The sequence below is a fragment of the Caenorhabditis elegans genome, chromosome X (assembly GCF_000002985.6).
Source record: "Caenorhabditis elegans chromosome X".
NCBI classification, from domain to species: domain Eukaryota; kingdom Metazoa; phylum Nematoda; class Chromadorea; order Rhabditida; family Rhabditidae; genus Caenorhabditis; species Caenorhabditis elegans.
The window spans coordinates 3,389,727-3,416,497 of record NC_003284.9 but is presented as its reverse complement, the minus strand read 5'-3'; the positions used below and the strand labels follow the sequence as shown (position 1 = coordinate 3,416,497).

General features: G+C 38.1%; 6 protein-coding genes and 4 non-coding genes across 11 annotated transcripts; 5 read left to right on the top strand and 5 right to left on the bottom strand.

Annotated features, from left to right (window-relative positions):
* Window positions 1-1,787: 1,787 nt before the first annotated feature.
* dhs-27 (putative oxidoreductase dhs-27) lies at window positions 1,788-3,622 on the top strand. The gene is made up of 7 exons (NM_076190.6): window positions 1,788-1,945; window positions 2,054-2,287; window positions 2,330-2,433; window positions 2,478-2,549; window positions 2,620-2,730; window positions 3,189-3,350; window positions 3,397-3,622. Exons 1-7 carry the CDS (start codon window positions 1,792-1,794, stop codon window positions 3,520-3,522), a joined length of 963 nt encoding a protein of 320 aa, NP_508591.3. The 5' UTR covers window positions 1,788-1,791; the 3' UTR covers window positions 3,523-3,622.
* Window positions 3,623-4,390: 768 nt separating this feature from the next.
* On the top strand, window positions 4,391-4,513 carry C04F6.8. The gene has a single exon (NR_070690.2). It is a non-coding gene; the product is annotated as an Unclassified non-coding RNA C04F6.8 (non-coding RNA).
* On the bottom strand, window positions 4,401-4,494 carry mir-271. Its single transcript, NR_002413.3, has one exon. It is a non-coding gene; the product is annotated as a pre-microRNA mir-271 (primary transcript).
* A 369-nt stretch (window positions 4,514-4,882) lies between the features above and the next one.
* Window positions 4,883-7,824, top strand: unc-78 (Actin-interacting protein 1). 2 transcript variants are annotated; one of them, NM_001029185.4, is made up of 6 exons: window positions 4,883-4,956; window positions 5,352-5,830; window positions 6,259-6,751; window positions 6,794-7,290; window positions 7,339-7,525; window positions 7,573-7,824. In NM_001029185.4, the coding sequence occupies exons 1-6, from the start codon at window positions 4,884-4,886 to the stop codon at window positions 7,677-7,679; spliced, it is 1,836 nt and encodes a 611-aa protein (NP_001024356.1). In that variant the 5' UTR covers window position 4,883; the 3' UTR covers window positions 7,680-7,824. The 2 variants fall into 2 exon arrangements, 1 of the variants encoding a protein (NP_001024356.1); NR_136349.1 differs by having other exon boundaries at window positions 4,884-4,956; window positions 6,794-7,525; window positions 7,573-7,679.
* Window positions 7,825-7,894: 70 nt separating this feature from the next.
* Window positions 7,895-13,027, bottom strand: vit-5 (Vitellogenin-5). Its single transcript, NM_076188.7, has 6 exons — window positions 12,154-13,027; window positions 11,799-12,083; window positions 8,714-11,751; window positions 8,436-8,664; window positions 8,255-8,390; window positions 7,895-8,202 (listed from the first exon to the last, which is right to left on the bottom strand). The coding sequence occupies exons 1-6, from the start codon at window positions 13,015-13,017 to the stop codon at window positions 7,943-7,945; spliced, it is 4,812 nt and encodes a 1,603-aa protein (NP_508589.1). The 5' UTR covers window positions 13,018-13,027; the 3' UTR covers window positions 7,895-7,942.
* Window positions 13,028-13,769: 742 nt separating this feature from the next.
* Window positions 13,770-14,497, bottom strand: C04F6.9 (Gag-pol polyprotein). Its single transcript, NM_001374993.2, has 3 exons — window positions 14,428-14,497; window positions 14,119-14,190; window positions 13,770-13,953 (listed from the first exon to the last, which is right to left on the bottom strand). The coding sequence occupies exons 1-3, from the start codon at window positions 14,485-14,487 to the stop codon at window positions 13,888-13,890; spliced, it is 198 nt and encodes a 65-aa protein (NP_001362094.1). The 5' UTR covers window positions 14,488-14,497; the 3' UTR covers window positions 13,770-13,887.
* A 1,983-nt stretch (window positions 14,498-16,480) lies between these two features.
* Window positions 16,481-18,885, top strand: cht-1 (putative endochitinase). The gene is made up of 4 exons (NM_076187.5): window positions 16,481-16,563; window positions 16,737-16,851; window positions 16,987-18,299; window positions 18,356-18,885. The coding sequence occupies exons 1-4, from the start codon at window positions 16,482-16,484 to the stop codon at window positions 18,697-18,699; spliced, it is 1,854 nt and encodes a 617-aa protein (NP_508588.1). The 5' UTR covers window position 16,481; the 3' UTR covers window positions 18,700-18,885.
* On the bottom strand, window positions 18,841-22,636 carry slcf-2 (Major facilitator superfamily (MFS) profile domain-containing protein). Its single transcript, NM_076185.4, has 13 exons — window positions 22,539-22,636; window positions 21,831-21,980; window positions 21,703-21,784; window positions 21,515-21,628; window positions 21,277-21,464; window positions 20,845-21,057; window positions 20,747-20,800; window positions 20,598-20,693; window positions 20,484-20,552; window positions 19,939-20,057; window positions 19,481-19,736; window positions 19,281-19,433; window positions 18,841-19,227 (listed from the first exon to the last, which is right to left on the bottom strand). The coding sequence occupies exons 1-13, from the start codon at window positions 22,632-22,634 to the stop codon at window positions 19,030-19,032; spliced, it is 1,788 nt and encodes a 595-aa protein (NP_508586.2). The 5' UTR covers window positions 22,635-22,636; the 3' UTR covers window positions 18,841-19,029.
* A 2,779-nt stretch (window positions 22,637-25,415) lies between these two features.
* ZK563.10 lies at window positions 25,416-25,553 on the bottom strand. The gene has a single exon (NR_070688.1). It is a non-coding gene; the product is annotated as an Unclassified non-coding RNA ZK563.10 (non-coding RNA).
* On the top strand, window positions 25,416-25,553 carry ZK563.9. The gene has a single exon (NR_070689.1). It is a non-coding gene; the product is annotated as an Unclassified non-coding RNA ZK563.9 (non-coding RNA).
* Window positions 25,554-26,771: the final 1,218 nt, after the last annotated feature.

Here is a 26,771-nt window from a genome sequence, read left to right as displayed (position 1 = left end):
CGTGAGACGCTTGAGCGACTTTTTTGTTGTTTCTTTTGTAGTTTCGAGGAACTCCTCGAAATCCGTAGCCCGTGTCGTGAACTAGTTTTTTGATTTTTATGGTATTAAAATTCATATTTAGGGTTTCACAATGATATCGTTTTGGTCACTCTGCAAAGGACGGCGACTGTGATGTTTATGATGACAATTTAGTAGTTAAACAGAAAGGGATTATTTCAGGAGGACAATTCCTAGAAAATACACGAAGTAAATGATGTGATTTAGGGAATCACATTCAAAGGATTTAATGTTCTTCTGCTATTATTAATTTTTTAAGCTTTGGGCTTATCTAGTTCATTCATGTTGCTGGGAGAGGAAGTTTATTAGCAGAAGTAAAGGGGGATTGGGGCATTAACATTTAGAATGGTTACAAGGGTGCTAAGAACAATATCAAAAATACTAATTATAGATATAGGAAGTAGATGGAAAATATGTAGTTCCAACTTTTTTTATTTGGGCGTATCTTCCAATTTGATCTGACACTTTACAATCAGATAAAATAAATTGTTTTTAAAATTTATCAACGTTTATCTAAACTTTTTCAATTTTAATTTTCAAACATTTTTAGAAATATTTTTTACTGGCAAACAGAATATGGTAGTGCACCTGATTTTGCAAGTTTTGTATCGAAAACATGTTGAAGATTTTACGGTGCTAAAGAAACCTAATTGAGCTTTCAATTGAACTAAAAACACGTGTTTCAAGGCGCACGTGTCTCGTTTGCGCCTTCTTACCTACCTTTCGTCTGCTTTTGCATTTAGGAGAGAACTCCCAGGCAGGTGCAGGTCATTCAAAGTTTCTTGTTGAACGAATCAGTTTTTAAGAACATACTCCCCTAACTTATTAAAAAAATCATCCAAAAACCAAAATAATGTGTAACTGTGACAGCTTGCAAGTTAGTTCATTTTTAAGTTGAAACAAAATCTATAAAATAAGTTCTGAATTTAAATAAAAATTTTCAAAGATATTCCCAATGCAGATAGAAATTAATTATTCTGAATCAAATAGACGGAGGTTTATTGATATTTTCCAGGTAGACACAAAAAACTTTAATAGACCTTTTTGGCATACGTTTTATTTTCAGGTTCATGTAGTAATCTCATTACTTTTACCAGCAATACAAGGTAAACAAAAACGTATTAGAGTAAATAAATAAATGACATTTTTTAGTACATAGTTATTACATTTTAAGAGTACTTGGGATTCGTTTTTTTTTAACACTTGAAACGTGGTAGAAAAACAAACTGGTTTGCATAATCTTCAGATTTAGTTCAATGGAACTGTGGGAACTTCAGACAATAAGTATTACGAATCCAATAAAAGAACGAGAAATATCTTTTTACACTTGGTCACTTGTTGCGTCAAACATTTCATATACCAATCTCCACTGTATGCTGTTGCCGCTGGTGATTGCATTCTTCTCGTCATATAGGACAACGTCCGTTTCCACACACACACTCCAAAACTATCAATCTGACCGTCCCCCCCCCCCCCATTTTCCCCCCTAAAATGGAGGGACGACGAGGTCATCCGCACACAGTTCCTGTGTGCGCCGACACGCGGCCTTGGATCATTCCGCTCATTATCCTCCTTTCTGCAGGCTACTGTTCTTCTTACTCTTACTCATAAAAGGTTTTCTATCTGTGTCAATGTTTGCTACATTTCTCTCATCTCCTGCATTTTCTGACCCAAATTATTACATTCTTGTCTTGTCACCAACTGTTTTTTTTTCAAAGAATTCTAAAATTTCAGATGTCAGGCGCATTATGGAGTGCCGCACAGTTTGCCGTTACTTCATATGTGTGCGTCCGAGTTCTCAAATTTCTGTACATTATGTGTAAGAGTGTACTTGTGCATTTTATCACACCGAAACACGACTTGGACTACTTGAAGGATACCTGGACTGGTATGTTATATTTTTATATTTTATTTTGAATAAAATACTATTCTGGGCTAAAGCTGCCTGAACAATATAGTTGAATCATGTTCTGAAATTCAAAATTCATTGCTACAGTGATTACTGGAGGAACCGATGGAATTGGAAAAGCGTACATTGAAGAACTCTGCAAAACAAGAGGGCTCAAAAAATTCTACCTGATTGGCCGCAATATCGACAAATTGAACAACACCAAGAAGGAGCTAGTGGAGCAACATGGATGCGAGGTTATGTGCCATGTCCATGATTTTGAAAAAGACGACTTGTCAGCTCTCCCCAAGGATCTCGAAACTTTAGATGTTGGAATTTTGAGTAAGCAATTTTTTCCAACATTTTCACAATGTATTTTTACAGTCAATTGTGCCGGAATTGCTCCACATATCATTGGAACACTGACCGAGCTGCCAGAAGGATTGGCGTCCAAGATTCTTCGTGTTAACCTGATGTCTGCTGTTAAGGTTTCAATACTCTGATACTTTTCCAAATTAAGGCTTTGTTTCAGATGACCGAGATGATTCTGCCAAACATGGTGAAGAAAAAGCGAGGAATCATTGTAAATATCTCATCAATGACGGTAAGCGCCTACCAACCGTTACCTACCTACCTACCGTAACTTCCGAGATTTACTAATCATATACTTCCAGGGCTGGAGGCCGCTTCCGTACCTCAGTTCTTACCCGGCTAGCAAAGCTGCATTATCCTTCTTCTCCGACTCCTTGTCAGATGAATACCGAGGAACTGGAATTCGTGTTCAGGTACGTATTTTCAATAGGTACACTTTAAATTTAAATCTTAACAATTACCGATTTATTGTCCAATACGTTTTAAATATTCCTTCAAGGCATTCAAAATTGAAATTCAAAATTTCAAATATATAGAGCCTTCGTTAAACAGCCTTAAATGCACTGAAATACTTTCAGAAAGCTTTTGAGTTGTGTTCTTGCATTTTGAATAATTGTAGATACCTAATCGAAAAACGAGCTGTCAAATGACATGCTTATCTGAAAATTTGTATTCTATAAAATGTATATATTAATACTTACAACAACGGAGTTTTTAATTTAAATGTCGCACGTCTAAACGTAACCAGTTACATGTAATGATTTTGCCAGAACTGATTCAATTTATTGTTAAACGTATTGTATTTTAACTCAAAATCTTTCTTCACAAACTTTAAAAAAAAACTCAAGTGTAAGTTTATTCATTTTTCCAGTGTCTCATTCCAATGCTCGTTGCTACCAAGGTCGCCTCGTATGAAGCTGAAGAAGCGAACAATATCTTCGTTGTCACCCCTGAAAACTTTGCCAAACAAGCTGTCAGAATTATCGGGACTAATTGGGAAATCACAACGGGCTGTGTGCAACATGATGTTCAGGTAAAATCAATGGTGTCTTAGTGGTCTGAATATTGCAAAATTTCAGGTTGCCCTTGGAACATTGTTCTCCTTTTGGTTTTTCAAAGTACTTTTCGTCCCTGTTGTTATGCTCGGAGTTCATAAGCATCGTGTTGCCTCTTATCAAGCGAAGAACTCGAGAAAGAATAATTAGAGTTTTTATCATTTCACGTTTATCCATTTTCGTTCATTTTTATCATGATTTTTTTTTATTGAATGCTATTTTTCAGATAAAAAAGTTTTCGTGTGAACTTAATTTTTTAGAATCTTTTTTTTAAAGTTGATCACCGATTGAAGCTTTTTTTGCCAGAAAAAACATTTCAAATTTTTCCCACTGGCCATACTCCACAGAATTGCTGCACACACTTGAATCCTGCAAATATGTTGGCTCTAGAGAAAGAAAAACAGTTTTAAAAAATTAAATATACAAATTTTTATGATCTACTTGTTTTTCGAATATTCCTATTGAAACATCTCGAGAAGCCAAGTTGTCAGCAATTTTTTATAAGCTTTTAGTATGTAGTTTGGATTGTAGTACTCTTTATTCAAAAATACTTTTGGACTTAAATAATAACATGTCTTTTTTATATTAATGAATATATTGATATTGAAAATTTAGCTCTTCCGGTGACTCACGGGGAATCATATTCTAGTTTGCACAAATTCATACGAGAAAAGTAGAAAAGGGAGGAAAAAAATCGTTTTTTGTTGCGATAAGGCTATAGTTCGCTTAGTCAGCCCCTCCTTAACGTGTATGCAACATGAATCACATGTGCTTGGTGAGTTGTCTCATCGAGAAAATGTTTCATTTCTCATTCGAAAAGTTATTGCAAAACCCGACCAATTTTCTTCTTATTTTGTTTTGTTTCGACATGTTGTTCGAGAAAAAAAAACGTGTTTTTCACCCAAAGCTTCCCCCGCAGGTTTATCGATTTTTCCAGTGACGGCTAATAATAAAAAAAGCGGTCGATGAGCAACGAGGAGTTTACAGCCGATCCTCTGTTTGCGTGAACCTCCGTTTCTCGATTGTCGAGTGATGATGGGAATCGCCGAGTCGCAGATTGAAAAACACGTCTTGCTGTCGAATGCTTTCCACCCGGCGAGCCGGCGGGCCCCGTTTTCTATTGACCTCCTCTTTCTCACAACAATAACACTTATTCACTTTTTTCACGTCACAAATAACTATCGCATTGTTCTTCGTTATCAACAAAAATAGATCGACCAAATTAATAATTTTTTCTTAGAAAAAAAAAAGAAAATTTCAATTATAAAATTCCGTCGAAAAACTTATATATTTCAAGCAAAGAAAACAGTTGTTCAATCTTTGCGGCCTAGGAAACCCCATCTCGGCCGCGCGCACTGTTTGTTAGTGACCAGTGACCGCTGTCCTTCCGCACCCTCATTAGTTCCTCACCCGCTGTCGTCACTATTTCTTCTCAATGCTCTCGTTTGATTTTATTGATTTTCTTCCTTCGATCTTTTGGATTCCTGCTCAATTTTTACAATTTTTGCAGAATGTCGGAATTCTCTCAAACCGCATTGTTCCCGTCTTTGCCTCGCACTGCTAGAGGAACTGCCGTAGTTCTCGGTGAGTTTTTATATTTTTAATTGCACGGTGATTTTACTATTTAATACTAGAAATTGAAGCCGTATGGCTGCATTATATTTTAATATGGCTGCAATACTAATTTTCAGATAAATTGTTTCTTTAAAATAATTAGTCTTCACTTGCAAAAGTAGAAAATTCTGAAAATTCATATTGCGCAACATATTTAAAGTATTTCGTAGCGAAAACCACATTGATCCTTTAAAAAACTACTGTAGCGCTTGTTGTTACTGTAGTTTTTTTGTCAATTGTGCGAAAAATAGTAAAAATCATTGATGAAATATTTAAGTATTAGTGAGACGCTTTGGCAACAGAAAAAGTGCAAAGTGAAACGGTTAATAGGAAAGCTAAATCACGTTTTACAAAAATACTTCCAGGCAACACCCCCGCTGGAGACAAGATTCAATATTGTAACGGAACATCGGTTTATACTGTACCAGTTGGAAGCCTAACCGACACCGAAATCTACACTGAGCATTCTCACCAAACGACTGTCGCCAAGACAAGCCCAAGTGGTTATTATTGTGCTTCTGGTGATGTTCATGGAAATGTTCGTATCTGGGACACAACTCAAACCACCCACATTCTGAAAACTACTATTCCGGTGTTCTCTGGACCAGTGAAGGATATTTCGTGGGATAGCGAAAGTAAGAGAATTGCCGCCGTTGGAGAAGGCAGAGAACGTTTCGGTCATGTTTTCTTGTTTGACACTGGAACGTCTAATGGAAATCTTACCGGACAAGCTCGCGCTATGAACAGCGTCGACTTCAAGCCATCACGCCCATTCCGCATTATCTCTGGATCTGATGATAATACAGTGGCGATTTTTGAAGGACCACCATTCAAATTTAAAAGTGTAAGTGATTGTAATATTGGATTAGTTTTTGAAAATTCTCCACAAAGGTTCCGCTTAAAGTATTTCGAAATACTACATGTTATTCTATTAGGTTTGTGTTAAGTTGTATTTTTTAATTCCAAAAAAGATAATTTCGCGTGAGCTTTTCGCTGAAGTTTCATGCTTTTTATTTGATAAAACATTAAAAAAAACACTGAGCGAACTTTTTTTTCAGAAACTATCAACAAATAATGTAGAAAAAAACCTGAACGTATGCGTGAATTTTTAATACTACCGGAATGCAAACATCTTTTCAGTAGCTTATTGTCAGTGCAACTCTAACAGAGATTTAATTTTGATAGAAGGAAACTTGTTTTAAATGACTCGAGTGTTCCAAATACGTTTTCAGACAAAAAACCAGTTTCAAATTTATTTTCCAATTTTTCCAGACTTTCGGAGAACATACGAAATTCGTCCACTCTGTGCGCTACAACCCTGATGGCTCTCTGTTCGCCTCGACTGGAGGAGATGGAACCATTGTGTTATACAACGGAGTTGATGGAACAAAAACCGGAGTCTTTGAAGATGACTCTTTGAAAAATGTCGCTCATTCTGGATCTGTGTTTGGCCTTACCTGGAGCCCGGATGGTACAAAAATCGCATCGGCTTCTGCTGATAAGACCATTAAAATTTGGAATGTGGCTACATTAAAGGTTGAAAAGACTATTCCCGTTGGAACTAGAATTGAAGATCAACAACTTGGAATCATTTGGACCAAGCAGGCTCTTGTGTCTATCTCTGCTAATGGATTTATCAATTTTGTCAATCCAGAATTGGGAAGTATCGATCAGGTTAGATACGGACACAACAAGGCGATTACTGCACTTAGCAGCAGCGCTGATGGAAAAACTCTTTTCAGTGCTGATGCTGAAGGACATATTAGTGAGTAGTTTCAGTGCTTCGAAATTTAAAACTTGTTTTCAGACTCCTGGGATATTTCCACAGGAATATCAAACCGCGTGTTTCCGGATGTTCACGCCACAATGATCACCGGAATCAAGACAACCAGCAAGGGTGATTTGTTCACCGTCAGTTGGGATGATCATCTGAAGGTTGTTCCTGCCGGAGGTTCTGGAGTCGATTCTTCCAAAGCTGTTGCCAACAAATTATCTTCGCAACCTCTCGGTCTCGCCGTTTCCGCAGATGGAGATATTGCAGTTGCTGCTTGCTATAAGCATATTGCAATTTACTCTCATGGAAAGCTCACGGAAGTACCAATTAGCTACAATTCTTCCTGTGTGGCATTATCGAACGATAAGCAATTTGTTGCTGTTGGTGGACAAGACTCGAAGGTCCATGTGTACAAACTCTCTGGAGCAAGTGTCTCTGAAGTTAAAACAATTGTCCATCCTGCTGAAATCACATCTGTCGCATTTTCGAATAATGGAGCTTTCCTCGTGGCAACCGATCAATCACGAAAGGTTAGTTTTTGAAAAAAAATCATTTCTATTATAGATTTCAAAATTCAGGTTATCCCGTACTCTGTTGCGAACAACTTCGAGCTAGCTCACACAAACTCCTGGACTTTCCATACCGCCAAGGTTGCATGTGTTTCCTGGTCACCGGACAATGTCCGTTTGGCGACCGGTTCCTTGGATAACAGCGTTATTGTATGGAACATGAACAAACCATCTGATCATCCGATCATCATTAAAGGTAAATATTTCTCTATTAATTTAACACATTTAACAACATTTTTATAGGTGCTCATGCTATGTCGTCTGTCAATTCGGTAATTTGGCTCAACGAAACTACAATTGTGTCGGCCGGACAAGATTCGAATATCAAGTTCTGGAATGTACCTTTTTAAGTCGAGAAGCTTTTTGATTGCCCTCTAAGTATCCTTAAAATTATATTGATTTTCATAATTATCACTAATTTTCGTGTTTACTGCAAGCACTATCATCTCCTTCGAAGCCTTAAATACACGCGTAAATAAAAACTATTGGTGCAAAGCTGTGTTTCGATTGACATCCTTACAACATGTGTATTTGTTTTCTAGAAGTGATGAGAAAAAAAATCATTCTAGTGAAAATGCTTTATTTAATAGAAAATTAATAAAACATATGAAATCTAATAGGCAACGCAGGCGGTTGGGATCTTGACAGACTCAACGAAGGAGACTGGGAAATCGACCAACTCGGCAACAGTTTGCTCACGAGCTTCCTTCAAGAAACGACGAGCGTTCTTGCTGTGGCGTGGCATGCAAGTGAAACGGATCTTCTTGTTGGAAGTCTTCTCGGATTCGAGTCCACGGCGGCACTCAGAGACTGGCTCGATGGAGAAGCAGACGCGGTTGGAGAACTCCTTGATGAGGGTCTTCTTGACGAGTTCTGAAAAATATGTATTTTGTTAAAACTACACATCATTCAGCCTTAGACTAACCCTTCTCAGTTTCCTTCTCATCGTAGTTGCTCTCGTAGTCGGAGCTGCTCTCGTAGTCGGACTTCTTCTCTTCTCTGTTCCATTTGTTTCTGTAGTTCTTCTTCTCGGAGATGCGGTCGTTCTCAACTTCGCATTCCTGAAAATGAAATTTACATTCAGTTCATTGAAAAAATCTGATTACCTCATTCTTGAGAAGGTAAGACCGGTGGAATTCCTCAACATCCTCAGTTTCGTAGTTGTCAGCGGTCATGAACTCATTGTCTCTCTCACCGTCATTGTTTCCGCAAAGTCCGCAAAGTTGGTTTTGTGAAGCAACGGATGGCATGTTGGTCTTGACAGTGTATCCATCGAAACGAACCTCTCCTTGTGGAAGACGAATAACAATAAGGTTATCTCCAAGAATTTCGATACTGAAAAACGAGATTAGAAAAATTCATGTGATTTAGAGTTAAAGCTTACTTGTATTGTTCAAGTTCAGTTGGGTTAACCTTCTTTCCGTCAACCTTGACAAGGAACTTATCGTCAGACTTCTTCACAACAATTTCTTCCTCACGGCGGACAACCTTAACGAGAAGCTCCTCAGAGTTCTTGTTGATCTTCTTGGCAAGAACAGCGAATCTTGGCTGTTCAGAGCAATCCTTGGCAACAAGAGAGTAGCAGGTGGTGAGTGGAGCGCGGTAGATCACGTTGTCAAAGGTAGAAACCTCAGATTGGTCAACCTTGCAGGTGGCTCCGGTCTTTTCCCAGGTTTGTTGGAACATGGCACTACGAGCAATAGTTGGGAGAACGACGCGTGGAATACGAACATTCTTCAACTCAACTTCTTGTTCTGGAGTCTGGATGGTCATGTTCATGTATTGGCGGGAAAGTGGCTCAACAGAAAGTTGAAGAACAACGCGGCGATTCTCGTTTTGGACACGCTTCTCAGAAACAGTCCAGAAGTTGTATGCCTTGATAAGGTCGAAAATGCGGGAGAAAGTGTATTCAGACTGTGGGGTGAGCTTGTACTCAGAGACAACATTGACTTGGTTAAGACGAGCAGCCTTGATCAAAAGTTCGTACTCTGGAATTCCCTTGTACTCACGCTCGATGTTGCGGATGAACTTCTTTTGTTCCGTGGATTGTTCGAGTTGAGCATTGACTGTGATCTCGCTCTTCTTTGATGATCCCCACTTGGCATTGAATGCGAGTTGAACCTCACGGTGTGGTTGCTCACGGAGTTGACGGAGGGATGATGGCATTTGTGGGCGGGCAGCAAGAAGCTCAGTACGAAGAGTCCATTCTTTGTTCTCGTGCTCCATTGGAGAGCGGCGAGCATCCATCTCAACCTTGCACATACGGATCCATTTGTCACAGACGGTACGAAGTTCAGTGTTCCAGTACATTTGTTGTGGGGCTTCAAGCTTGAGGGTGATGAGGTTCTTGAATCCTTGCTCAGATTGAATCTCACGGATCATCTTGTGGAAGTATTGGCGGCGGTTCTCAGATTCGTTGTTCTCAAGGTCGAATTCTTTTTCGAAGATCTTGTCGAACTTGATCTCGGAAAGATCAGTCTTCTCGAGGTTTCCAATAGTGACGCGAGCTGTGAACTCAACTGGACGGTTTTTGTTTTCAAGAGTGTACTCGAAATCTTGTTCAGTCATCAAAACCATTGGAAGAGTCCATTGGGAAAGAACATTTCCTTGGGCATTGATTCTGAGTCCAAAGGTCTCATATTGACGATCAATCTCTTCAGTAGACATTTGGTATTGTGAGTGGGAAATAGTCTTCTCTTCAGCCTCAACATATTCAGAGTCTTGGTTCTTTGGAACACGGATGAAAGCAACTGGGCGGGTATGAACGGAAACAGTGGTCTTCTTGTTCTCTGGGACAACAAACTTGTGAGTGATTTCGAGAGTGTTCTTCTTCAATTCAACAGTTGATTCGAATCTCAATGGAGTGTGGAGACGAGCAGATTGAAGTGACTTGACTCCTTGTTCAATGACTGGATACCAGAAGCGCATCTCAGTGACGTGGGTGGTGGCAACAGTTGGAACGATATCAAGAACAAGACGAGCTCCAAGCTTCTCGAGCTCAATTGAAACCTTTCCGTTGATAGAGAGGATAGTTGGCATCTTTCCAGAAATGGTGAGTGGCATTCCAATGGTTGTTGGAATTCTGCGTTCAGCCTCGTAGAAGAAGAGAGCACGGTGAAGCTCGAACTTGGAGTCGTTGGTCAAGAAAGTGAGGAGGGATTTGATGTCAAACTCTCCGTTTCTGACATACTTCTCAACAAGAGTGTCAATAGTTTCCATGTCAATTGGAAGAACGATGTAGTCCATCTCCTTGTAGCGAAGGTAGAAAACAGCGTGAGCATTTTGAGAATCGGTTTGTTGGACACGTGGACGGATGTTCATCTTCTTGACAATCTCTTGAAGCATTTGGATTCCAGATTGGACACGACGGGAACGGAGTTCATCAGATTGCTTTCCGTAAAGAGAAAGTTTTTCGAGGGTCTTGAGGATGACTTGCTCAAAGTTCTGTTGAGAGAATCCAACTTGAGCGAAGTATTTGTTCCAGTTTCCTCCGAAGACGGTTTCGAATGATGCTTGAACTTCCTTTGGCAAGAAAGCGTTCTTCTCGAAAATGGTGGCGAAGTCGAATTGAACTCCGGAGAGCCACTCAGAGTTGAAAAGTGGAAGTTGGGAGTAGGTGGAGAGCATCTGTTCTTGTGGTTGATAACGGGTGAAGAGAAGGATCTTAGAGCAACGAACAGCCAATTGTTGGTAGCATGGGTTGGTGGATTTGTAGAATTGGCGGAGGACGTTGTAGGTGAAGGCAGCAACGTGTTGGTTGGATTCGTTTTCCATTTGGGAAACGATGTGAGCAAGAACTGGTTCTTCTGGAATGGTGTGCATCATTCTCCAAAGAGCAGCCATACGGAGCTCTGGCTTGTTTTGGCGGTTCTTGTAGACTGGAAGGAGAACCTTCTGGATCTTGCGTGGCATAACGTCCTTGAGAAGACGAAGAGCATCTACAGCCTCAGTGCGGATGGAAAGTGGTTGACGTGGATCTTGGATAATCTGGACAAGCTCATAGACGGAGAGGTCGATTCCGGCGTTTCCAAGGGTCTTAAGAGCAAGAACCTTCTCGTATGTGGAGTCAGCGTTACGGAAGTGTTGCATGAAGACGCGAACGTACTTTTCCTTGGTTTGTCTAGATGCTGGGCGGATCAATGGAAGGTCTTGGGTCTTTGAAGCAAATCCACGAACAACAGATCCTGCGGCGAGCCAGGCAGATTGGCGGAGTGGTTCGTACTTCTCAGAGAGTGGCGATTGGGCGAGTTGGATAAGAAGATCAGCAATGTGCTCACTTGGGTAAAGAGTTTCTTGAACAGATTTAAGAAGCTCAGCAGCTCTCAATGGTGTGATGCTCTTCTTCTCGAAGTGATGAATCAAGTGTTGAATGGTGTTCTTGGTTCCAGCGACAGCCAATGTGGTTTCAATGACAAGTTGAACCTAAGAGAGAGCATGATATTAGTGATTATGAAATGTGTATTGGTTACCTTCTTCTCGGCCTTAGTGTAGATGGTGGTGTGAACCTTCTTGAGTTCTTCGATGGTGCACATGCGGAACATGCGGACGGCGCGGGCAATAAGGTGGACAGTTTCTGGGGTGTTCTGCTCGTGCTCTTGAATTTGGCGGAAGATTTCTTGAAGTTGCTCAACCTTCTGCTCCATCTCGATAGCCTTGAATGGGTTGACCTCAGCCTTGTCTCCTTGTTGGTAGAATTGCTCAATAAGCTTCTCGTTTTCCATGGAGTAGACGATCTCCTCCTTTGGTCCAGAAACCTGAAAACTTGTGTGCTGCTGTTAGAGTTAGCTATCAAAAGCCCGTAAAATATATTTTCAAATAGAATACCTTCTTGATCTCTCTGTTGATCTTGCTCTCCTCGACGAAAGTGACCTTGGCGCGAGTCTCAGACTTGACGACCTCTTGTCCATTGACATTCAAAGTGTAAACGGAATGAACCTCAGATTCTTGCAATTTCTCGTTCTTGAAGGTGTAGGTGTAGACAGTTTGTGGCTTAACAAATTGCCCCTCCTTCTCGCATTCCTTGCACTCAGATCCAAAACGAAGACCATAAGCAGTCTCTGGGCGAGTGATGCATTTGTCGAAGTTGACAGATTTGGTGTAGATGGTCTTCTCTCCCTCTTGAACAATGGTGTAAGCGACTTCGCAGTCTCCTTCCATGGTCTTTTCATGAACATTGAAGAAAAGAGAATCCTTGTCGGATTCCATATCTTTCTGATCTTGGTTCATCTCATCAACTGGAGCTGACTTGCGGAGAGAGAAGAGATTGAGAATCGATCTTTTGGCGTTCTTGGACCACTCGGCATCTTCGGAAGAGAATTGGATCTCAGAAATAAGTCCATTTCTGATTTGAGCACGGAATGGAAGCTCAAGAAGCTCCTTGAACTCATCGGAAAGCTCACGTTGCTCCAAAGATTCGATCTTTGGCCATTGCTCAGATTGTGGAATGTGGGAAGCAGAGTATTGAATATCAGTCAATTGAAGATGAATGTAACGATCATCAACAGCTTGAAGACGGGTACGGCAAGAAATCAGGGTTTGGGAAGCATCGGAAGATGCGGTTGGGAGTCCAGAGAGAAGAAGTCCGTCAAATTTGTAGACGTATTCGCTCTTTGGAGAGAAGGTACGGTCAAGAGCCGGTGAGGCGGCAATCGCCAAGGCGACAAGAGAGGCAATGATTATCGACTTCATTGCGAGAGTGACTATGGCTTCTCCGTTACCCTTTTTATAGATGCAACTGAAATTGACACTATTCCTTCAAATCATCCTATCTTAACAGATTTATTCGATAAAGTCAATGTCAATCTGAACTTTTACCGCATTATCAGTTGAAACTGAAGTGCGCATGTCGTTCAGGTAGCGATCAGAGTACAGCTGTCACTCTTCTAATTCAACGTGCATATCGTGGTCGACGTATATGTGACCGTTATAAGTTTTTCTGAATGATTGCTTGAATGAAGTTAAAAATTTTTCTGTAGTTTAAGGATACATAACTATGTAGAGAGAAACCAATGATTGTGTTGAAATAAAAAGTTCAATTCAAAAATAGTATCAAAGGCTCTAAATAAAGACTTTGATAACTAAACAAAGCCAGAGTATTTGAAGTTACATATGTCCCCAGTAGACAGTTTTGCAAATGTCCCAATTTTAGTACCTTTTAAAAACTTTCACCTATAATTTTTTCCCTGTATGCTTACCTTCTAATTTTTCAACCATTTTAATCAAATGACTTACTAGGCTCATTGCAATTCTTCTTAAATTGTGCAAACTTTGATGCAGTTTTGATGTTAAGGAAACTTTTGACAAAAATGTATTTGAAAAGTGATTGTTTTCATTCACAAAAAGGACAACTTCCACAAGTTTTTTTAACCTAATTTTGAATTTTCCAAAACATGGCCAGGACGAAATAAGGCGTTCATGTTTGCGTTTATATTAAGAAAAAATAACCACATGACAGCTTTATAAAATTGAAATAAATATTGTCGTGAAAGAAATCATTGGAAAACGGGATATTAAAATATCAGGCACGTTGACATTGTATTAAATGAGGTTCATTTGAATTTACTTGCAATTCTCAACAAAACCATTTTCTTCTCCAAAGGCCGCCGCGAGTTCAACCATAACATCCTGAAAGTTTACTGATTTACTGGGAAAAAAAATTTAATAAACATTTATATTTTTGCTTTTGAATTTTTGAGTTCCCCACATATGAACAATTGGCAATTCGTCAAAAAAAATCTGAAGGAGTATCTTCATAGGTATCACTGTTTTTAATTTTTGAATAGAACCTACGTATGCATCTTTTTCCTCGACGGTCACCATTTCCGTAGTATCGATGCTGGAAGTCTTGTTGATTTTGAGATTCTGAAAAAATTGATATTTTTCAGATGTAACTGTTGTTTTTAATCCGAATGTTGAGATTCTCGTTTGTACATTAATAATACAATTTTTTTTGACATCCTAATAAAACCGTAGAATTTGGATTGTGGCGAGACCCACTCAATAAAACAGCTTGTGCATTTATCTCAGATGCCAAAAAATTTCAGAATTACGATATTTAATCATGGAAAAGTTGAATCATGTAACATTCTGCGCTATTACCTCGGTTCGTGCTGAGGCTATCGCTCCCGTAGATTTTGCAGCACTGGTTTTCGATTCCATTTTCTGAAAATTTACGGCATGATTAAAAATGAGAATACAAAAATTATTGATCGCTTCTTTCAAAAATCTGGCTGTGGTCGCATAAAATTAGTACAAAAAACTAAGGAAAGAAGGGAAAGGAAAGGACACCCATTGTGGGATGTGCAAATGACTCAGTCGTCCACGAGAAAAATTGTGTTCGTCGAGACCCACCGCAGAGGGCGAAAAGTAAAAGGAGCATTTTAAAATGCGAAAATGGATGAGTCGTACTCTCGATGCCAAAAAGATTTGTGGATATTAGCTGAAACACGAAATAGCTAAATACGATCCGATGGAATATCTTCTGAGCAATAGTGATGAGTCAACGAAATTAATTTGATAAGCAAACACGTTATTAATAAAATTTCAAAATCCTGTTCTATTTGTCATCATCATTTAAGTAACGAAAAATGAAATCTGACTAATCAGTATAAAAGTGAGACAAAATAGTGTTTTTAATAAATAGATTGTATTTTCTGATTCTGAAATTGTTCAAAGGTGGCTTCTTGTCAGTAAGAAGTTTGTTTAATTATCACAGTTCCACATGCCCAAATATCATAATTTAATACTCAATTTTTTTTGAAGATTTTTTTTAAATTTTCAGTCTTACATAGAAGTTTTTGAATATTGCCAGAGAAGTTGAAGCATTGCATCAGGCTTCAGCTTTAATGTTCAAATATGTGTATCTAAAGCATAGGTAATTAGAATAGAAAATAAAAGAAATTCGTTTTTTTTTTGGCGGGCTTTCAAAACGAGTTGTCCGCGTCACTGTCGAAATTGGTGTATACTAGCGATATTCATAAATTTGTGTTTCCGAAAAAGTGAATAATTCCAGCAATATTCTCGTGCCCGTAGAATCGAATTTTTTTCGAGGTTTCTAATTCCAAAACATTTTCCTTTATAAACTGTTAAAACTTATGTGCATGTTAGGTGATCGTTTTTTGTTAGTACATATTAAGCATGATTTTGATTTGAAAAAATTCGGTTGATCGAGAGCTCCAAAAACAACAGTGCTGTAAGCAATGCACTTTTAACATGCTTTAAACAATATTTTTCTATTCGTCGTCACTTCCGTTTTAAACACGGTTAAACTTTCCGGCATACTTGTGTGGGTGTTTGTCATGGGACGCTCTTAAGTATTGAAAACACTTTATCTGTTATCAGACATTGTACGTGAAACAATATAAACTTTTGTTATTTTAGAAATAATATATAAGCTCTCTCTCAAAAATTTAAACATGAAAGCAATATTAATAATCAATGTTAAAGTGCTCGTCTGACCGTATTTCCCAACTGTTTTGTAGTCTGATCTTTCAATCTTACTGAGCAACAAGATTACCATCTTTACGACTGTCTCTTCAATCAATGTTGGTAGACTGCTCATTCATTAACACCCTTCTTATTAGAGAGCAAAGATCAAATCCTGCTCGGCTATTGTTCATGATGTCATAAAGGGTCTGGGCCGCATTAATGGGCCGAGATTGACCTAGATAAGGTGCTCCGCCCACCTTCCCATGTAGAGACCATTCTATGTAGCCACAATCATTCAGACATTTTTGTTGGCTGCCTGACGGACCAACTCAATTATTCTACCTTTTGGCCTGGTACAGGCCTGATTATTGTCTACGTGTTTTATTCAAATTTGTTTTTTTCTTGGATACTTGGATTGACTCAAATCGTCATAATTTTATTGTTTGTGCGGTGGTTTTTGCGGAAAGTGGAGTCCCCCTCACTCACCCATCCTCATTTCTTTTCGCCTTGAGCGATAATCGTTGGAAAATGAGCACACTGTACGAAGTGCATTGTGAGCCGAGGTGCTCAAACAACCGCCACCAGTCCGGCTACCTATGTACATTTTGGTCATTTTTGTTCCTTTAAATTGCTTGTTTTTCCGCAATAGCCCTTTCACCCATTCTTCTCATTCGAAAATTTGGTGAACGTATTTCTGAATAAATATATTTTTGTATTTTTTCAGCATGCTATTAGGCAAATTCCTTCTCGTGGCAAGTTTCATATTGCCAATTGCATACACATGGACGGGTGCTACAATTAGAAACCGTAAGTTATCTCGGCAATTTTTTCTAATGACTGTTCAGCTGAAACCATTGAATTTCTGATACAGACTGACACAAAAAGTCTAGTATTGACTTTTCAAATGGTCACTCAGTGTTTGCCAATATAGTTCAAGAGCACGTAAACAAAACCCCGCTGTTCTCACACGTTCTCTTCAGATCCGGCGGATGTTGTCGCTGCACGAAACAAAATCACTTCACGATCAGTGGCGAGATCCGAGCCAACCAATAGCTACATCAGACCGTGCTACTTCACCAACTGGGCTCAATACAGGTTTGAAATTTAATCGTATTTGTGAATAGGGGGACGATAATCGAAAGATGATAGTATGCAGTGAGGAATGAATAGTGGGAAAAAGTTCTGGTTTTCTGGTCTGCAAGTTAGTTTTTTTTTCAATTATTTTTTCAGACAAGGACGAGCCAAGTTTGTGCCAGAGGATTACACTCCAGGACTCTGCACGCATATTCTCTTTGCATTCGGATGGATGAACGCTGACTACACCGTTCGAGCATATGATCCAGCAGACTTGCCAAATGATTGGGCTGGAGAAGGAATGTACAGAAGAGTTAACAAGCTGAAAGTCACTGACACCCAACTCAAGACCCTTCTCTCGTTCGGAGGATGGAGTTTTGGAACTGCACTTTTCCAAGGAATGGCTGCCAGTTCTGCGTCTAGAAAAGTTTTTATCGACTCTGCTATCACTTTCGTTCGCACTTGGGGATTCGATGGTATTGATATCGACTGGGAGTACCCTTCTGGAGCAACTGACATGGCTAACTACGTTGCCCTCGTGAAGGAGTTGAAGGCTGCTTGTGAGTCGGAAGCCGGAAGCACTGGAAAGGATCGTCTTCTTGTAACCGCCGCTGTCGCCGCAGGACCAGCCACAATCGATGCTGGGTATGATATTCCAAACTTGGCACCGAACTTTGACTTTATTCTTCTCATGAGTTACGATTTCTTCGGAGCATGGGCTTCTCTTGTTGGATTCAACTCTCCACTCTATGCTACGACCGAGCTCCCAGCTGAATGGAATGGATGGAACGTTGATTCATCTGCTAGATACTGGAACCAGAAGGGTATGCCAAAAGAGAAGATCATCGTCGGAATGCCAACATATGGACGAGGATGGACTTTGAACAATGCCAGTGCAATTAATCCAGGAACAAGCGGATCCCCAGCTAAGATCACTCAATATGTTCAAGAAGCCGGAGTTGGAGCCTACTTCGAGTTCTGCGAGATGCTCGCCAATGGAGCCACCAGATATTGGGATAGCCAGTCTCAAGTTCCATATCTCGTACAAGGAAATCAATGGTGGTCGTACGATGATGAAGAGTCGTTTGCCAACAAGATGGCATACGTTAAGAGAGAAGGTTACGGAGGAGCTTTTGTATGGACTCTTGATTTTGACGATTTCAATGCTGGATGCAGCAACTCTAATGGTCAGCTTTACCCACTCATCAGTGTCATTGCTAAGGAGCTTGGAGGAGTTATCATTCCAAAGAAAGGTGGCGTCACAACTGCTCCAACCACTGTAGCAACTACGGTCACAACTGGACGCCCTCCAATGACTTCAGCAGTAACCACAACTACTGCCGCTACCACAACTACAACACGTGCAGCTACTACAACCACAGCTTCCAATACAAATGTCTGTTCTGGAAAATCGGATGGATTTTATCCAAACAGCAACAACTGCGGACTTTTCGTTCTTTGTCTGAGCTGTAAGTTTTTAAAAATTATATTATTTAGAATGTTTATGAACAATTTTCAATTTCAGCAAAATCATACAGCATGTCGTGCCCATCAGGACTTCAATACTCTGCTTCCCTGAAATACTGTACCACTTCCACTGCTTCTGGATGTTCTGTGACCACTACTAGAGCTCCAACTACGACAACAAAATCTGCGCCAACTGTCACCACAACTACAAGAGCACCAACAACCACTACACCGGCTTTCAAGTGTACCAAGGATGGATTCTTCGGAGTTCCGAGTGATTGCCTCAAGTTTATCCGCTGTGTGAATGGTATTTCATACAACTTTGAGTGCCCCAACGGTTTGAGCTTCCACGCTGACACAATGATGTGTGATCGTCCAGATCCATCAAAATGTGCAAAATAAGTGTATTAATTTCCAACATCTGTTTAATTTCATTCTTGCATTCCTTATTTCCTATAACTTCGTTATTCCCACGGGCCACCTGTCATTTGTTGCTTGTAGCAACTCAAAAAGTAAACAATTTATGTTATTCATTTAATGTATATTCAACTTTAAAACGTATTTATTGTATCAATAAACGTATATAACAAAACACTTTTTTATTTCATGGACAATCTACAAACAAAGCGACCCCTAATTTATAACTACATGCATAAGAACCCATTTTTCTTGAGAGACCAACTTGTTTCGACGATTGCCAACTGGTATCAATTTTGAAAAGAGAGACCCAGTTCACTTTCCAATGTTTTTGTAAATGTTCACTCCAAAATCGAGAAGAAATATGCAGCACGCCAACTGCACCACAAAACTGATAAAGTTCATCAGCGCCGGTTTTCCACTGAGATATGCGAACGTTTTCGAGGCTTTGTGTTTTAAGTATAAGAATACATTTGTTCCAGGAAACTCTGGTGAGAAGTGACGATTGATTTCCTGAAATTAAAATAGGTATTTAAAATATAAATGTTCTAATTATTATTTGTTACCTGTGGAGTTTTTCCTGCAGTTTCGGGAAGCCATTTGTAAGTAACACCTACATAAACTGTGTTCATTGCTACAAATGGTATTAGTACATTTGATATTCCATGAGTGTTCAAAGCAGTTAGTAGGCAGTTTGTCAAAACCCCTCCAAATCCATTCTGGAATAACCTTAAAAAATTGTTACAGCGAAACATCATGAACAAACCTGAACGATGCCCACAATAGCTGATCCCAAAACTTTATCATTTGCGAGGAATAGTTCGGGTACGATCGCGTAAGCCGATTCGCCACTGATCGCAGCGACGGATAAATCGAAAGTTGCTAAGATGGGAATGATAACAAATAGGGGAATGACATTCGACAGTCCTGGGCTGGAGAAGACGATCGCCAAAAAACCAAATATCACGCTGAGAATTGTCGGAACAATGAGAAGAGTTCGGCGATCAAAGTTGTCAAAGCATCTGGAACGAAAACATTTTCCATTGTCGTGAAATAAAAGTTGGTTCTCAAGAAATCTTTGGTTCAAAAAAATATGCCTAGAGATTTTACAAGTTTTCAAAATCAATTTACATTAAAAATAAACTGATCAAAGTTTCTTTCATTGTATTGAAAGTTTTCAGTTCTTGTATAAAAATGAGAAACCGGTTCACGATGAAATCTTACCCAAGGAGTGCAATACTAATGACGGCTTGTGGAAGCGACATGATCAGTGACGCAGTTTGAGCTTTTCCAGAGGTTAGGCCGAAATTTTCGAAAATTTGTGTCGAGTATGATATCCAAAGCTGAAAAATCGATATTAGAATATTAACATATTTTCTTTTAGTCTTTATAATAGCTATAACACTTTAAAATTAGAGTACTCGTGTGTTATTTTAGGCTTAAGATTAGTTTTTTTAAGCCTACAAATGCAATATCATAGAAAAATTTTTCAAACAACTTTTTGGACATAATTTTGGAATTGTTTACTGAACATTTTAGAAAATCTTTCTAAAAAATTGGACTATTTCTGCTATGATATTTGGTCATATTTAACAAATATACGTGCATTTACACTAAATCTCTACTGACGATAGTGCACCTTTGAACGTGGTTAAGCGCCGGCCAAGTGAAAAGAAATCACATATTTAAAACTTGTTCAAAAATGAATTTGGTATGCAATACTAATTGGAAAACCACGTTATACTATTTGTGTTTTTGTGTAATCTTACCCAATCATCAAGATGCACAAATGTCTGAACAAAAAGAGCAATTAGAAGCGCACGAGTGAACCTTCCATCCTAAAATTAAGCTTTTAAAAATATGCTCAAGACTGTTTGCCTGACCTTCAAACGTTCACAAATTGAGCTCAGTAGCCCTGCTGGTTCCTTTTTCCTAGTATTTCCATTTTCATCGACTTTTTCTTTGATCATTTCCATAGTCTGCAAACCGAGTGTGTTCAAACAATTCATTAAAACAATTCCCCAAAACTCACAAATTGCTTTTCAAGCAAAATCTCCTCGATAGATTGTTTACAATCTGCTGGACTCTGCAAATTGTTTATTCATCATGAGAACTTGGCAAACTGCTCACCTGATAGTACGACATGGCTTTACGAGCCTCGTCTTCACGATTCTCAATGAAAAGGTATCTTGGAGATTCTGGCGCATGCCAGATGACGACGAGAGCCGGGAGTAAGAGGAGTAGAGGAAATCCCATCGCCCATTGCCAGAGTTCTGGTGTTCCAAAAAATTCATCCAATGAAATTGTCATTCCGCCGAGTTCTCCCATACATGCCCACATTGTCTGAAAATGCAAAAATGCAACATGGTATAATTTCCAGAAACGATACTGATACCAAACTTTCTATACTATTATATTTCAAAAACTACAAAAAATAATTATTATTGTCACCCAAATTAGATTGTCTTTTCTGTTTTTTTTTTCAAACTGCATACTATGGATATAAAGTTCTTTGTATCTATTTCCCTCTAGATCAAACCATCAAGAATCCAAATCTCTTACCAGTGTAGCTAACACTGTTCCTCTTGTCTTCAGCGGCGGAAGCTCGGACAACATCACTGATCCAGCAGTTTGCACCATACCCTGTCCTATTCCATTGATCAGTCTACCAACAGTCGCTACAGTAACCCCATGGGGAACTGATGTGATAAGAAGCGTAAGGACAACTCCGATCACATCAAGAATGGTCCCTGCAACATTTAGTACTGTGTTTCGTTGCTCCAAAACTTTGTTTGCCTACCAACAACTACCGGTAGTTTTCTTCCGTGTCGATGTGACATAAGAACAGCAACGAAACATCCGATGGCGAGGCCATAGATTCTTGACGAAACAAGCATCTCCCATGCATGATTGGCTGAAAACAATTCACGTGAACATGCGGTGGTGATATCATTGTATGAACTAATTTGGTGTACAAAGATGACTAACCATTTTCCTTATTTTCATAGACGGAAAGGAAAAAGGGCATTGCTGCTGGTAACAAGTTGTCCACAACACTGTCTAGGAAAAGCTGAAATTGAAAATTTAGTAGAAATTATATATTGCTAAACATGTACCAAAAAGTGGCTTGCAGCTCCAATACTGAGAACTACAAGTGCTAATCGTAGCGATGGTGATCCCGGTGGGCAAGTATTCACAATTCGTGGCATTCGTATGTGAATTTCGGGAGGTTTAGCGTTTCCATCTTCAGGATTTGCGTCCTCAAGCTGAAATAGTAAAATTTAAATAAATTTTTAAATAAAGATAACATTTATAGATTTTATTTTATTCTTAGTTTCCACTTTTCTTTAACAAAAAACAAGTAACCTTTCCAGAAATCACAAAAACATGAATATTCTTCCAACACGGCTCATCCTTAAACGCCATGGCTTTGTTGCAAAATTCCTCCGATTGGATCAAATTTATCCAGTAATTGAGATAATTTAAGAACACGGTGAATCAAAAAAAGTTTTTTCATCGATTCCCTGGTCGAAATGTGTGACACGGTAAATGAATAAGAATAGGAAGCGAGAAACGCTTTGCAGGATGTTCCATCCATCTGCATGGTTTATATATATATATATCATAACCTCCCCGCCCGCCGCGTCGTTTTCTTTTCATCATTTGTCGGAAGTCTAGAAATCGTCTTTGACTAGCGACAGTGTCAATGATTACACCACCGACAAAAAAATAATAAAAATTCATGACGAACTACGTACATGCCCTCAAGTTTTACTATCCGTGTTTTCATATTGACCATTAAATATGGGGGATTCAAAACTTACCAGTGATTCATAGACATCTGACCCGGTTTGATATCTAGCTTTGAAGTAACCACGAGTTTTTAGAGACGGGATCCCTCGAGTGAGAAGTGTGAACATCTGATAGTAAATTGAAAAGTTTTGAAAAGCAATCAAGGGGGAACGAGAAACACAAAGAAAGGGGAACTGGAAATGTTTGTGAACAAACTCGGGTGCAGATGGACCGAGAAGAAGTGTTCTCTGCAAGAGAAATAAACAAAATGAGAGCCAGATGGGTGCATGGGTGCTGCACACCAAAGAAAAATCGAGAAAGCTTTTCATGAGGGTATATTTTGAACAAAATTGAGGAGTTCTAAAAAGTTACTGAAAAAAGTGTAGTACCGGCTAAAAAAAGATTTGTTTATGAACTGTTTTGTGCTTTTTAAAGTTGTATTTCATAAATTTTTTAAGATGTCTCTTTAAAATCCTCATTGAAATATTAGCAATGTTGTCTTCAATTTTTTATAAGTTTTCCGCGTAATTAATTTGTTGCACTACTGCTATGATGCTGAATTAAGCTAAAATCCTTTTGAAATTATTTTTGATTTGTTTAAAAACGTGTTACGCACTGTCAGTTTTTATCAACTTTTTTGAAAGCCGCGGATCAAAAAAATGTTTCTTTCTACTTTTATGGACTACTTTCATTTTTTTTATTATGAATTTTTAAAAATTGCACAAATTGAAACATGCTATTTATTTACAGTTAAGTTGATAAAAGTTCCAAAATTTAAAATTTAGAAAGTCTATTAAAAAAATGTTTAGTTGTAAACGTTCAGTTTTAAATGTTCAACTTAAATTAATTTTAGTTTTTGAGTTATGTTTTTTTGAATTATATATGTTCAAAAACTAGAAGGAAACAAAAAAATCCAAAAACGAATGAAATATTAGCAGGCACTGTATTCTTATTCTAAAAAAAAACGTATATGTAAAATCGGAAGTTTGGAAAAGAAAACTTTCAAAATAGCTGGAAAAATGTTATTGACTCAGCTGAATAGGAAATTATACGATATTTACTCTATTTTCCTTGCAAAACCTTGAAGTCGGCGAGAAAAAAATCGTTCAGCCAAAGTGGATGTGTATGTAGCGCACGAGTCAAAAATTACTAGTAGTGGTCAGTGCTCTAACTCTCACTGTTAAGTATTTTTGGTTCGAAGCATTTCATTTGAGAGCCAACGTCGGCTGAATAATAGTGAGACAAAATAAGAGAAGGATGAGAGAAGAGTCATGCATTTTTGGGAGCACAGCTCCTTATTTGCTGACATGATGTTTCAGATAAGGATGAGAACAATGAGAAATTGAGAGATGTTTTTAAAAAATGAAAAAAAGTAAGAAAACGTTTCTCATGCCAATTCTTTGACAGGGAAATGCCACCTTGGTTTTGTGTAAGGCAACAATTGAAAAAAAATACAACGTGAATTGCTATATTTCACTTTTCCAGACATTTTCTCAAGAAACGAAAAAAATACGAAATTCTGAAAAGGATCAAAAGTTTCGCTGCTACTTTAAACCAGACATGTAAGATTCAATAAACATTAGTAGACCAAAAAATAGAATTTAAAAAATTTTGAAAAGTGGTGAAAACTGACAAATACATTGACAAAAACAACAACACTGACAAAAGATATAGCAATGACAAAAACTATTGCACTGAAAAAATATAGCACTGACAAAATCTATAGCACTGACAATAGCTATAGCACTGGCAAAACTATAGCACTGGCAATAACTATAGCACTGACAAAAACTGAGTTACCATTTTTTGAAACGGAATTAAAAAATTAAAAAAAAAGCACTGACAAAAAAGTATAGCACTGACAAAAACTATAGCACTGACAAAAAATATAGCACTGACAAAAAATATAGCACTGACAAAAACCATAGCACTGACAAAAACTGAGCCATTTTTTGAAACGTGATTAAAAATTTCAAAAAAAAAAAGAAACATTTTATTTGGTCATTTTTGACACTATAAAAGTGGTTTTTAACAATTTCCTCACTGGCGCTGCTCCACTTTCGATAAAACCATACTAATTTACTACCAAGAGAGCAAAACACATTTATGCTTAAATTATGTCCATGTTGTCTAGTTTCCCGTGTCGTAGGAATTTCTAAACAACACGGCGAATCTAAACATTGTTTTTTCTTTTTTTTTCTGCCTATTTCAAAATGTTTGAAAAGTTTGAGCAAGAACTATGATTGAAGCCGGAGAAAGCAAAGAACGCAAACAAATTCTAATGAATAATGGAGCAACGGAAAAAAAGTGAAAAATGAAGGAAAAATGCATTTACAAATTATGTACGAGTAAGAGAACGTACTTTTGAAGAGATGAATTGACAGAGTGTATTTAGTTCTTTGGGTAGGAAAAGCTCATAGTATCGCCTGAAGGGATACTTTTATACTTCAAGTAGGATACGTAGAATATCATTTAGGAAAAGTAAAAGTTGTGGCTGAAAATAATTTTAAAATGTGGGCGGTGAATTTTTCAAATTCGATGAGAAATACTTTGAAGTTTTCGAAAGGTTTTGTTTTCAAGATTTCAATTTCCTAAATAAAATGAGATTGAATCGGCTTCATTTTGCTTCTTCGCGAGAGAGAAAACTGAAAAACAAAATAAGAAAACTTTGAAAGTAGGAAAAAGTCGATTAGTTTTTTTTGTCAAAAAGTGAACGAACGCAGCTAAAGGAAATTGCACTTGCCACTTCCGGTGAGCTCGCAAAACGTGGAAAAGTGAGCACATGTGCAATCCTTGTTCACCGGGGTAAGCAAAAGTCTCAATTCAAACAAAACGAAATTTTGCAAAAAGTTTAGGATTTGAAAATGAAAAGCGAATGTTTAAATCCAATGAGCTATTAGAAAGAACGAATAAGCAAAGCCAGATGGTAAAATGTCTCCTTTCTCAACCATATTCGATTTCAAAAAGCATGCTATCGGTCCGGATGTCGTGTGAGCGAGAGAAGAAGATGTCCATTACACATTCCAAATGACGTTTTGCATAAGTTTCTGGCCGCAAGTGTCCTTCCACTTTGAACGTGTCCGAAATCAGCAACGACTCGCCGTTTCGATAGGATATATCACTTTGCCATCATTTTCGATAAAAGATTCAACATATAGACAGCTAACAAAAGAAAGCAGAAAAAAAGAAACGATATGATGTCTCCGAGAAAACAGAAAAGAACCTTTTATGTTTACTTTTTCTCTGAAAGCCACGGTGTGTTACGTACATCTGTTCCGTAAGCATGAACCTTGTGACAAGCGGAAATGTGAATAGGATATCTGATAATCCCAGAATATTAAGTCTTATTTGTAAATATCAAAAAATATTCGAATGAAATATTGTTTTTTAAATATAAAATTTTACAAATTCTACAGACATACGGAAATTAAGAAGTTAGTTCCTCAAGCCAAAAAAGTGTTTGTACAGTTGCTTAATTGGACTCCTACTGTGAGTGTACTGTGTGTGTACTGTGAGTATAAATTGATTTCGAGATTTAAAAGTTTACTAAACCTGAAACACTTATTTTGAAATAAAAACATTCAAAAACTTTCTAAATATTGAGAATCTTAAACTATCAAAGACTACCAGTTTTTGATAATACTCAAATAAACTAAAAAGTTAAATTTCAAATTGGAACACTGGCAAGCAAAAGTTTACCAAAAGTTGAGGAAGACCTCGTTCTGTGACCATGTGCCATCATGTATGTCATTACCTAAATTTGCGATTTTGCGATCACTTTGTATGTTCCCAGCCATTTGATTCTTTATGCCTCAAGGTGACATGCGGTCACGCGAGTACGGTTATACAAAAAAGACTGGCTGAACAATTAGTTAGTACGAGAATAGGGACAGCTGGTAATAACGAACGAAATTCCGAAGACTCGAAATTAGAACACTATCCTGTTGAAATCCAATGTTGTTAAACAATGAAACGTATTAGAATATTAGTATTGAAATTGAGAAGAAAAGTAGACTTCTAGTCTTTAATTCAGAAAAGTAATTGGATAAAACGGAGAAGACATGTAAATAGACAACACATTTTGCTCATTTTTTTGTGCATTTTAGTTTATTTGTTTAATGTTTTAAAGATTTAAAAACACGTACACAAGTCTAAAAAGAAATATATAGCTTTCTTGATAGAACAAAACTACAAAAAAACGGGATTAAAAAGTATTGCCAAATTACGAATCCGAAAAAATGAAACCGAGAATAGGCAGGTAGCTT

What these genes read in the sequence shown, in the direction of transcription:
- slcf-2 (NM_076185.4), bottom strand. Translation starts at nt 22,634, where the DNA reads ATGTTCACACTTCTCACTCGAGGGATCCCGTCTCTAAAAACTCGTGGT. An exon ending in GAGCTGCAAGCCACTTTTTG is followed by an intron (nt 21,785 to 21,830) that starts GTACATGTTTAG and finishes TTTCAATTTCAG; the next exon opens with CTTTTCCTAGACAGTGTTGT. An exon ending in ATTAGTATTGCACTCCTTGG is followed by an intron (nt 19,737 to 19,938) that starts GTAAGATTTCAT and finishes TTTTCGTTCCAG; the next exon opens with ATGCTTTGACAACTTTGATC.
- dhs-27 (NM_076190.6), top strand. Translation starts at nt 1,792, where the DNA reads ATGTCAGGCGCATTATGGAGTGCCGCACAGTTTGCCGTTACTTCATAT. An exon ending in CTTGAAGGATACCTGGACTG is followed by an intron (nt 1,946 to 2,053) that starts GTATGTTATATT and finishes TCATTGCTACAG; the next exon opens with TGATTACTGGAGGAACCGAT. An exon ending in TAAATATCTCATCAATGACG is followed by an intron (nt 2,550 to 2,619) that starts GTAAGCGCCTAC and finishes ATATACTTCCAG; the next exon opens with GGCTGGAGGCCGCTTCCGTA.
- C04F6.9 (NM_001374993.2), bottom strand. Translation starts at nt 14,487, where the DNA reads ATGGAATCGAAAACCAGTGCTGCAAAATCTACGGGAGCGATAGCCTCA. An exon ending in TAGCCTCAGCACGAACCGAG is followed by an intron (nt 14,191 to 14,427) that starts GTAATAGCGCAG and finishes CAATTTTTTCAG; the next exon opens with AATCTCAAAATCAACAAGAC. An exon ending in TCGAGGAAAAAGATGCATAC is followed by an intron (nt 13,954 to 14,118) that starts GTAGGTTCTATT and finishes GTAAACTTTCAG; the next exon opens with GATGTTATGGTTGAACTCGC.
- cht-1 (NM_076187.5), top strand. Translation starts at nt 16,482, where the DNA reads ATGCTATTAGGCAAATTCCTTCTCGTGGCAAGTTTCATATTGCCAATT. An exon ending in ACCAACTGGGCTCAATACAG is followed by an intron (nt 16,852 to 16,986) that starts GTTTGAAATTTA and finishes TTATTTTTTCAG; the next exon opens with ACAAGGACGAGCCAAGTTTG. An exon ending in TTTCGTTCTTTGTCTGAGCT is followed by an intron (nt 18,300 to 18,355) that starts GTAAGTTTTTAA and finishes TTTCAATTTCAG; the next exon opens with CAAAATCATACAGCATGTCG.
- unc-78 (NM_001029185.4), top strand. Translation starts at nt 4,884, where the DNA reads ATGTCGGAATTCTCTCAAACCGCATTGTTCCCGTCTTTGCCTCGCACT. An exon ending in CACCATTCAAATTTAAAAGT is followed by an intron (nt 5,831 to 6,258) that starts GTAAGTGATTGT and finishes CAATTTTTCCAG; the next exon opens with ACTTTCGGAGAACATACGAA. An exon ending in TGATGCTGAAGGACATATTA is followed by an intron (nt 6,752 to 6,793) that starts GTGAGTAGTTTC and finishes ACTTGTTTTCAG; the next exon opens with ACTCCTGGGATATTTCCACA.
- vit-5 (NM_076188.7), bottom strand. Translation starts at nt 13,017, where the DNA reads ATGAAGTCGATAATCATTGCCTCTCTTGTCGCCTTGGCGATTGCCGCC. An exon ending in ACACTAAGGCCGAGAAGAAG is followed by an intron (nt 11,752 to 11,798) that starts GTAACCAATACA and finishes GCTCTCTCTTAG; the next exon opens with GTTCAACTTGTCATTGAAAC. An exon ending in ACTGAACTTGAACAATACAA is followed by an intron (nt 8,665 to 8,713) that starts GTAAGCTTTAAC and finishes CTCGTTTTTCAG; the next exon opens with TATCGAAATTCTTGGAGATA.